The sequence below is a fragment of the Simochromis diagramma genome, unplaced genomic scaffold, assembly GCF_900408965.1.
Source record: "Simochromis diagramma unplaced genomic scaffold, fSimDia1.1 OVJJ01000511.1, whole genome shotgun sequence".
Taxonomy (NCBI): Eukaryota; Metazoa; Chordata; class Actinopteri; order Cichliformes; family Cichlidae; genus Simochromis; species Simochromis diagramma.
In genome coordinates this window covers 237,429-247,973 of record NW_024387327.1, presented here as the reverse complement: position 1 = coordinate 247,973, position 10,545 = coordinate 237,429, and the positions used below count along the sequence as shown (strand labels likewise).

General features: G+C 41.0%; 1 protein-coding gene across 1 annotated transcript; it reads left to right on the top strand.

The window, feature by feature from the left end:
- Positions 1-4,902: 4,902 nt before the first annotated feature.
- cd28 (CD28 molecule) lies at positions 4,903-9,758 on the top strand. Its single transcript, XM_040006281.1, has 5 exons — positions 4,903-5,117; positions 6,597-6,805; positions 7,476-7,632; positions 7,727-7,881; positions 9,260-9,758. Exons 1-5 carry the CDS (start codon positions 5,045-5,047, stop codon positions 9,368-9,370), a joined length of 705 nt encoding a protein of 234 aa, XP_039862215.1. The 5' UTR covers positions 4,903-5,044; the 3' UTR covers positions 9,371-9,758.
- The last annotated feature ends 787 nt before the right edge of the window (positions 9,759-10,545 follow it).

The following is a 10,545-nucleotide window of genomic DNA, read 5'->3' as shown; positions in this document are numbered from 1 at the left end:
ACAGTGGGGCAAAAAAGTATTTAGTCAGCCACCGATTGTGCAAGTTCCCCCACCTAAAATGATGACAGAGGTCAGTAATTTGCACCAGAGGTACACGTCAACTGTGAGAGACAGAATGTGAAAAAAAAATCCATGAATTCACATGGTAGGATTTGTAAAGAATTTATTCGTAAATCAGGGTGGAAAATAAGTATTTGGTCACCTCAAACAAGGAAAATCTCTGGCTCTCACAGACCTGTAACGTCTTCTGTAAGAAGCTTTTCTGTCCCCCACTCGTTACCTGTATGAATGGCACCTGTTTGAACTCATCATCTGTATAAAAGACACCTGTCCACAGCCTCAAACAGTCAGACTCCAAACTCCGCCATGGCCAAGACCAAAGAGCTTTCGAAGGACACCAGGGAAAGTATTGTAGACCTGCACCAGACTGGGAAGAGTGAATCTACAATAGGCAAGCAGCTTGGTGTGAAAAAATCAACTGTGGGAGCAATCATCAGAAAATGGAAGACATACAAGACCACTGATAATCTCCCTCGATCTGGGGCTCCACGCAAGATCTCATCCCGTGGGGTCAAAATGATCATGAGAACGGTGAGCAAAGATCCCAGAACCACACGGGGGGACCTGGTGAATGACCTGCAGAGAGCTGGGACCAAAGTAACAAAGGTCACCATCAGTAACACACTACAACGGCAGGGAATCAAATCCCGCAGTGCCAGACGTGTTCCGCTGCTGAAGCCAGTGCATGTCCAGGCCCGTCTGAAGTTTGCCAGAGAGCACATGGATGATACAGCAGAGGATTGGGAGAATGTCATGTGGTCAGATGAAACCAAAGTAGAACTTTTTGGTATAAACTCAACTCGTCGTGTTTGGAGGAAGAAGAATACTGAGTTGCATCCCAAGAACACCATACCTACTGTGAAGCATGGGGGTGGAAACATCATGCTATGGGGCTGTTTTTCTGCCAAGGGGACAGGACGACTGATCCGTGTTAAGGACAGAATGAATGGGGCCATGTATCGTGAGATTTTGAGCCAAAACCTCCTTCCATCAGTGAGAACTTTGAAGATGAAACGAGGCTGGGTCTTCCAACATGACAATGATCCAAAACACACCGCCCGGGCAACAAAGGAGTGGCTCCGTAAGAAGCATTTGAAAGTCCTGGAGTGGCCTAGCCAGTCTCCAGACCTCAACCCCATAGAAAATCTGTGGCGGGAGTTGAAAGTCCGTGTTGCTCGGCGACAGCCCCAAAACATCACTGCTCTCGAGAAGATCTGCATGGAGGAATGGGCCAAAATACCAGCTACTGTGTGTGCAAGCCTGGTAAAGACCTATAGTAAACGTTTGACCTCTGTTATTGCCAACAAAGGTTATGTTACAAAGTATTGAGTTGTATTTTTGTTATTGACCAAATACTTATTTTCCACCCTGATTTACGAATAAATTCTTTACAAATCCTACCATGTGGATTCATGGATTTTTTTTTCACATTCTGTCTCTCACAGTTGACGTGTACCTCTGGTGCAAATTACTGACCTCTGTCATCATTTTAGGTGGGGGAACTTGCACAATCGGTGGCTGACTAAATACTTTTTTGCCCCACTGTAGTTATATTGTTACTTTGTTAGAGTTATTTGATATTATATTTGTATTACTGTATATTACTGTATACTACTATTCTTATTGTATATGTTGTATATCTTATTCCTCTGCTCCTCTGTCTCTCCTGCTGCATTGAGCATGTGTACGACAAAAAAAATTCCCTCGGGATAAATAAAGTTCTTCTTATCTTATCTTACATTTAAAGCAGTTCTGCACTTTTGTATTTGGTGCAAACTGTTCTAAATCGCTCATGTGCAATCATGCAAACATATCACGGTGCAAAAAGAGCAAATATTATATCCTGTAAGTATAACTATAGCGGCAGGAATCAAAGACAAGAGGGGAGAAAGCAACTGCATACTTTGAGCTATTACATTGGTGAAAATGAACACAAGATTTAAAGCTGTGGAGAGCTGAAGGCAGAGAGGCTTGGGTACGCTTCTTTGTTTGGAACCAGTCGTCCATTAGTCGTTAACGAACTCTACAAATTCAAAAAAACTGAAACAAAACAGTCACATGTCTTAGGATGGAAGGGCAGGGATAGACCCACTTATTGACATCAGTTTTCTACTTACCTCTCAAAGCACTTAAAACAAGCTACATTACCTCCACTCTCACACCCATGATCAATTTAAACTCTCCAACAGCAACATACACACTGTACTCTGGATTCATATTGCTGTCATGATAAGCAGAGCATCACCATACCACTCAAATATGTGTTTAAGATAAAACAAAAAGTATAGTGATGGAGAAGTTTATAATCTTATCTAAAGTAGTAGAAATATATGCATGCCAGTCGAATGCACTCTGTGTTCTTTTCAAATGGCAGCTGTAGATTTTGAATAACAAAAACAGATTTCCTTTTTAGAAGCAGCACTGGAACACGTGTTTACATTTGTAATGAAAGAGAACGGTTTAACCCTTGAAGGTTGCAGTCAGAGATGCTGCAAAGTGCAAGTGTGGAGCTTCAAGCAGAACTCAACCGTGTCTCTCAGTTTTGGGCCTGAGGAGAGCTGCAGCTTTGACGGGAGGACGTCTGTTTATTATTTATATCACTGAGACGTTTGTGCATTTAACGAAAAACTGGATAAATGGAACCAAATGTGATTTTGCAGCTGTTAAACTGCTTTCGATAGTTTTGCATTTGCTTCGTGTTACAATTGCTGCATCAACACAATCTACTGAAGCTGAGCACAGAGCTGCCAATATAAATCATTACTCTCGTCTACGCGGTGTAAAGTAGTAACATCAGATGAGCACGTGCTTTTGCAACTTTGGCCTTTTTAAAGACGCTTTGCAGAACTAAACAGTGAAACCATCTCCTTTCAATAGCTTTTTGCACATGCAGGGGCTGACGGCTTCTCATTACATGCATGCGCTTCATAGTAAACCGTCCTGAAACAATGACAGCAGCAGAAATAAACCACCATTTTCCGGGTGACTGTAGTGCTGACTGTAACTTCAGTCAGCTTTGTCAAAAACGGGGTTTAACCCCACAGAGTGTTTCCAGGCAAAACACAGATGTGACGTCAGGACACCGAATGTCACAACATCAGCACTTTCACAGTGAACTATCTGAAAATGCACTTGCAAAATTAGCTGTTTTCCACTGTTTGCACCTTATCGTTGCATATTAGGTGCAGCAGGCCTGAGAGGAATGCATAAATGAAACTACAAAAATGATTGTTATATTCCAGAGAGAAATAGCAAATCAGCGATAATGTTAAAATACAACATGTGGGGAACTTGTGGGTGCTGATTGCATCATGCGCTGCATTATGCTGCAAGCAGGACTTGAATGCTGTTCTAAAAGTCTTTTAAAAGCTTTACAGGAACAAATGTGACAAATTAGTGACACAGTTTGCTTTTGCCTTGAAAGTAGTCAGAGTTATTACGTTTTGGAGTTGATCTCTGCAAGCTGCTTCAATCACAGGTTAAAAAAGTAAACTTAAACATATACTTGTGCTAACCTGGACTAGACTAAGCTGTTATTTTGGAACTGAATGGACCCGCCTAAGTAGAGAACAACGTTTGTCTGTGTTTTTGCAGAAAACCATCCTGCTGTGATGAGGCAACACAGTTTTGGAAAACAAAAACAGTTTCTACTGTACATCCCACTCACAGCTTTGTTTAGTCACTCTACTCCCCTACAAAGTTCAGTGTTCTGCTGTTTAGTTTGGGGTTAGCCTGCCTTGTTTTGTTTTTGTTTGTCTAAAAGCATATAAAGATGAATTAACCTCTTGATGCCACCAGTTCACGAGCGACTCCCCGGGGTTTTGTTTTTCAGACACTACACAATGGTCCATCTGAAGTGAAGCCCAGTAAGTTTTGATCCTCCGGTTTTGTTGTTTCAAACAGGAGATAATTGTATAAAAAGAAGTTAAACTACAACTAAAGACAATAAAACTATATGCATGTAGAATATCAAATATTCAGCAAGAATACACAAGTATTCAGGAATATTCATTAACTTGGGAAGAGTCATGGACAGAAAATCATGTTAACAATGGCTCAGTGAAAAACAACAGTAAGGGTTTGTTTTTTATGTTTTACAGATTTTGCACTGTTATCTAAAACTTGGAAGGAAAATTCAACAGTCACAGGAATTCAAACTAAATATTCACCCAGCAAAAGTTTCCACACGAACAAGTCATTTGTGCACGTTAGTTTCCACCCAAGATTCACCTGCCAAAGCCTCAATCAGCGATTGTGCCTCAGAGACGCGCTCACACGCTTCATGTAAAATCAACAAAACTCTAAAAACAATCAGATTTTGGAATTAGACACAAAAGCTTCAGTGAACAGAGCATTTAGTGTATATTTGAATAAAGCACTGAATCACTGAATTTTGCTGTATGAGCATATGCAAAAGATCTTAAATTATTCACAGAGTTGAAAGAGATGTAAAAATTCCCGAGCCAGCAGGTGTTACTTTGTTTTTAGTAGCTGTTCTGGAACATTTACATTCTTACGCTCTTCACATCCTTTAAAGAACATAAACAGCATCATGTTTATTTTTTCTGTCTTATTAATATTGAAGTTTTCTTTAGAATTTAATTGACTGCTGTCATCTTTTACCATGATTTCCTTTCTTTGTTTTTTCATGTTTTGAGCAGCTTCTTCTGTTTTCTTCAGACAGAGGATGCTGCTATACCCGGATTAAACTAGTTCATTAAAATCATAGAAAAATGAAATTCATGTTTTTCTCAGTGTTCCAGCAGAACCACAACCACGTTGCCATCTCTCTTACCGGCAAAACCTCGTCATCATTTCCTGTGCTGCTGCACAGTTTCCATGACAGCACCGTAAGGAAATATAAAGATGAGTTTCACTCATTTTCATGTATTTCTGTCAAATTTGCTCAGTGTGAGTGATCGCCAGCCTAAAGATCATTTTAAGTGCCTGTGGCTTTCTGTGTAGCAGTGTGAAATACAGTAGGATGTTCCTGACTCACTGTATGATGGGATGGATTGTGTTGACAGCTCTTAGCTTCTGCCTGCCTGTGTGGAGCGGTGAGTATAAACAGCCTTTTACTGATGATTTTTGTAACACTTTAAAAAACATTATTTTTAAGTTCATTACGAACAAGAAAATCGAATGAGACTGGAATCAGATTAAACAGCACTACAGATAAAGACAATGGTGCCACAGTCATGCAAAACCATTGAAGCTTTGTGTTCTGTGGGGCACATTGAAGAACCTGAGGGCAGTTCTGACAGGATTAGTTGGGACACCAAACATATGTTAACTAGCTGCTGGACCATGTATCACAGTGACTACATTTCCATATGAGCAGACATATAAAGTAGCTTGGAAGCTTTAATGGTGGAGCTGTGTAGACACACTTTGCTCCTACATGAGCAAGTTTAAGTCTTACTGTTGACTTAAAACGTAAAACTGGTGCCAAGCCCAGCATCAGTGATGTGAAACATGTAAGGTTTTCAGGTGTCAGGTGGAAGAGGAGAGAACCATGCGCTTGGTGTTTTCTGTATTTAAAAGAAGTCATCATTTCAGACGCGATACATGGAAAATATTAAATACATGTGAAGACTGCTGAAACCTTTAGTTTGCAGGATGTAATCACAGAACGGGCATTCATTTGACAGGTGGAGTGACCCTTGGATCCAGACGTTTTGCCACCAGAATGACAAAACTGATCATAAAGTGAATCTTCAGCAATATTTCTTTTTGATAGATGGTTCAGCTGTCCTTAGCTGAACCGTTTTGCTGCTGTGGCTCTGAAGTTTACTGCTCCTTGTGAATTCAGCTAACTGTATTATAAGGCATTGTAATGTGGTTTTAGCTTTTAAAGTGCTAGCCAGGAAAGGAGCCAAGCAAATTTAATGTATTCCAATTAATTTTCAACAAGCACATCATGAACCGTCGTGTGATGAAAAACATAAAAGAGTCATGGAATTTCTAATGTAGGATTAAACAATTCAGGTATATTAAATGTCACTGTTCAGCAGGCCTTCAGTAGGTAGGTGCTGAATTTAACGATCAGCTCGATAGACATTCAAACACAGAGTAACAGGAGGGGGTGAAGTAAAATGATGCATGTTGAGTTTGTCAATGCCAAACTTCTGAGAATCTCTGAAAGGACTCGGCTTGGAGGAAAACCAATGAAACAACAATTCAAATTTGATAACTTTTGAACTGGAGGAGTCAGAATGCCTTTCCAAACACTCATCCACACCTCAGCTCTCAGAAAGAAGAGCATCGTGTCTTAGCTCCTGTGAGGTTTTCCAAAGGTTGTGTCCTGTCTGTTTAATCCATACAAAGCTTACAAAACCCAGAATTTGCTCCCATAATTTTATTATTTTCTTGTGTTAGCTCATTTGTCGTTATATGAAAAGATTTATATATACATTTCTTTCTTTGAGTGCTCCACTGGAACTGGACTCTGATATGTAAATGGTTTTAGGTGATAGTAATGTATTTGCTTCTTCATTGCTACTACTAATAGTCACTTATACCTTTTCTCACGCCAGCTACGAAAGTGACCCAGCCCTACAGAGTGGTCAGCACCAATAGTGTGGCACAGATTCAGTGTGTTATTCATCCACAAAGCCTGAAATACCCATACCCTGAGGAGGCCAGAGTCACTGTGCTGAAGGGCCTCCATGGCCACCAAGAACTCTGCTTCTCCATCCTCAACTTCACGGACCAGAGAGAGACACGTATGGAGCAAAAAGAACAGGTAATTATTGTTTTTGTGCTTTTTTGCCTGTTAAGGTTGAGTTTTCTTCAGGAATCTGCCACTGCAACTTGTTCTTTCCTGCTAGTGACACAACATAACACTTTATGCTTAAAAACTCAGGTGGTCGAGCAGGTCACCTACTAATTGGAAGGTTGGTGGTTCCACCTCCTTCTGTTCCAGTCAGCATGCCAAATATCGTTGGGCGAGGTACTAAACCCCATGTTGCCCTCCGATGCATCCACTGGTGTGTGAATGTTAGAAAGCAGAGAAAACAGTGCCCGTGGGAATGAAGTTATGAAAGTGCTTTCAGTGCTCAGAGTGGAAAAGCGCTATATAAACATATTTATATCATGGCTCACAACTGAAGAAGCCCACTTTCACTACACCCTTAATTTACCCTCAGTTACCAAACGAAGGTGGTTCATGTGCTCAGCAAACTGCATGCATGAGACGTCTTTAGTGAACAAGGTCTCAAACATTAAGAATCCAGATCCCGTCCTACAAATGCATATTTCTTCCTCCATAAATATTCTTTTTCTTCATTATATGATACATTAAACTGAAGATTGCACTCTTACAAATGGCATAAACATTAGACTGAAATACAAAATACAAAGTGTGAAACTTGTGCACGGAGTGTTGAGGTACAATGATGTCCTGTACATTTCAGGTGGAGTGCACTGCTGAGACCACACATGACACTGTGGAGGTGACACTCTCTGGACTGAATGCCACTGACACAGATATGTATCGCTGTGAAATACAGATCTTCTACCCACCACCGTACCTGCGGCTTATTGGCAATGGCACACTCATTCATGTCCTCGGTGAGGCGACCGCACTGCCATGTTTATCCACAGAGCTGAAATTTTGAGTGCACATCTCTTTTTCAGTCTTAAGTTTCCTGTTCTGCATTCACAGACAGCTCCAGCTGCCCCGTGCAGGAAACTCAGAGGCAAAGTCAGCACCAGGGTGAAGAAGAGGGAGATGATGATAACATGGCACCTGTCAGTGTTCCTGTGGTTGTCCTGGTGATCGCAATCATTTGTGCCTTAATCATCATCATCTACTTCCAGGTCAGAACATTATTCATTTATTTTGTCTTTATCAGGAATTTGATTAGTATTTATTTCTAATTAGTAGTATCACAGCAACCTGACTCCAACACAATTAACTGTTTCTGATGCAAAGAGTGTGACTCTGTGGTGTGAATCATCAGTCATTGGCTAACTGCCTTACAGAAGGTAACTGGTTCTAATTTTTCACGTGGAATATTGCAGTTTCACTTATGAAAGAGCAAACACGAGGCACTGAACCATGACGTTGCATGGGTTGTTTAAAAAGCAGTAAAGCAGTTTTGTGTTTTCTTTTAGCCTCAAGGCATTTATCAGCTGCGAGCCACTGATGTTTCGCTCTTCGTCCAGAACAGTTTCAGAGACATGGAAACGTTTTTCTACCATGCTATTTAGGAAAATCACTTCCTGTGTGCTCGGGCACCCCATGGGGTATTCTGCCCTCTGCACAAACAAAATTGATGTTTCTAAAATTGTTTTAAAATTTCAGCCAAAGCTACAAATTATTGCGGCTGTGCAGGCTGAGGAAACTCAGTAAATGGCCTGTATTTGTATAGCGCTTTTCTAGTCCCTAAGGACCCCAAAGCGCTTTACACAACCAGTCATCCACCCATTCACACACTGGTGATGGCAGCTACATTGAAGCCACAGCCACCCTGGGGCGCACTGACAGAGGAGAGGCTGCCGGACACTGGCGCCACTCTGACCACCACCAGTAGGCAAACATGGGGTTAGTATCTTGCCCAAGGATATTTGGGCATGCAGCCAGGAGGAAGCCTGGGATCGAACCACCGACCTTCTGATTAGTGGCTGACCTGCTCTGCCACCTGAGCTGCAGCCAGTGTTGCATGCTGCATCCTCCACGTGCCGTCCCAGCTCAGCTGCCTGGTTTCCAGAAAGTAGTTCTCTTGTTGATACTGTAACAACTGTAAAGAGAACTCTTTCACTTTGTAGGGTTTTTTTTCTCCACTTTGACAGCCTTACAGCAACCTTGCAGAAACCTTTCTTGACCTCAGTTTGCCCCACTTATTTCTTTCCAGCCACTTCTCAGTGTTTTAGCCTGTTTATCGGTTAAGGCATAAAGTAGTAGTATATTTATGCACATATTCATGGTTAACAGTCCAAGAGTACTAATGGCATGAAAGTCTTAGTGGTGTAAAGGATTATTCAAGATCAACAAGAGAAACACAATATGTCAGGCTGACAGAAATCTTTATCCTTCAAAGGTCAAATCTTTCCATAAGCCTCTCGTGTCACAGACAAATCATGTGACCTTTTCCTTCCACGTAGCTGTCAGGCTCTGCTGCATACTATCCACATACTACTTGAAAGCAATGATAATTATTCACTCCATTAACATCTGCATGCTTTCCATTTTCAGACTGTCCAATGTGAAAGGGGGAGGAGAGAAATGCTGAGGCCGTGGCCTGGCACGCTTCATAAGGTGGACGGAGCTTCAGGTCCATGTGAAAACATCGTGTGTAACATGTGAACGCTGATGGTGGAGCTATCGTGTGCAGGGCAGATTTTTCTTTGGCTTAGAAGCGTTAGAATAATATTATTGCTTCTACCTAGTGAGCGGGGTGGGGATGATCATTTTCACCTCTTTGACGACTGATGAAAAACACCAAAATAACATTTTACTTTTTAAGTGAAAAAATAATGTTTACATTCTTGTAAACTCAAATGATGGTAAAAAGCTGTAGCTTTAATTTTCCATTGAGTTTAGATGTAAAATCACTTGTATTGTGCACAGCTTAAATGCAACTTAAAATGCAATGCTTGGGATAATTAAAAGAGTACAATGATAGCTGTCTTTTACTGCAACTATTGTTATTGTTGTAATGCAAAGAAAATATTCATGTATTCATGTTGGATATTAACACAAAATAAAGTTTTTTGACTTTAAATTGTACTTTTGTTATTTGAAAAATATAAATATGTGTTGTTGCAACAGGAGACATTTTTGGAAAACACCTTTTAATAGTTTTCAGGACTTTTCTAAAAGTCCTTTAAATCAGAATAAGCCTCGTTGTGTACAAATGGGCTATTTCTTTGCTGTTATGTCAAATAACAGAGAAGCCAACAGATAAATACTGACAAGAGGACGTCCACATGGCACAGACAATAACGACACATATAGCATATTTATCATGTGTCTCACTGCATAAACTATGGCTCATCAAAGGTGTTGGAGCCCTGCTTACTGACCTGTTGTTGTTCCTAAAGTAGAATGGGAGGCAGAGCCTTCGGCGTTCAGGCTCCTTTTCCCTGGAACCAGCTCCCAGTTTGGGTTTGGGAGACAGGCACCTTCTTTACTTTTAAGGTTAGGCTTCAAACTTTTTTTGATACAGCTTAAAGTTAGGGCTTGATCAGCTGACTTAGTATGCATCATATGTATGATATATGGAGCTTTTTTCACTCATCTATTTTCATAAAAGAATCCACAATAGCATCTAAAGAACTCCAGGCCTCACCTGCCTCGGTTAAGGTCAGTGGTCATGATTCAACTGTAATAAAGAGGCTAAAGAGGGCGGCAGGTGGGGGCATGTAAGATGCAGTGGAAATGAAATGGTTGACTGACGATTTTTGCTTCCCCTGTCTCATCAGTCAGCAGTGTTCCCCAGGAACGTCCTCTCTCCCCTTTTCTGTGTATACAGTATATTG

Coding starts and splice junctions, on each gene's coding strand:
- cd28 (XM_040006281.1), top strand. CDS start 5,045: ATGTTCCTGACTCACTGTATGATGGGATGGATTGTGTTGACAGCTCTT. Junction 6,806..7,475: donor GTATGGAGCAAAAAGAACAG/GTAATTATTGTT, acceptor TGTACATTTCAG/GTGGAGTGCACTGCTGAGAC. Junction 7,633..7,726: donor CACACTCATTCATGTCCTCG/GTGAGGCGACCG, acceptor CTGCATTCACAG/ACAGCTCCAGCTGCCCCGTG.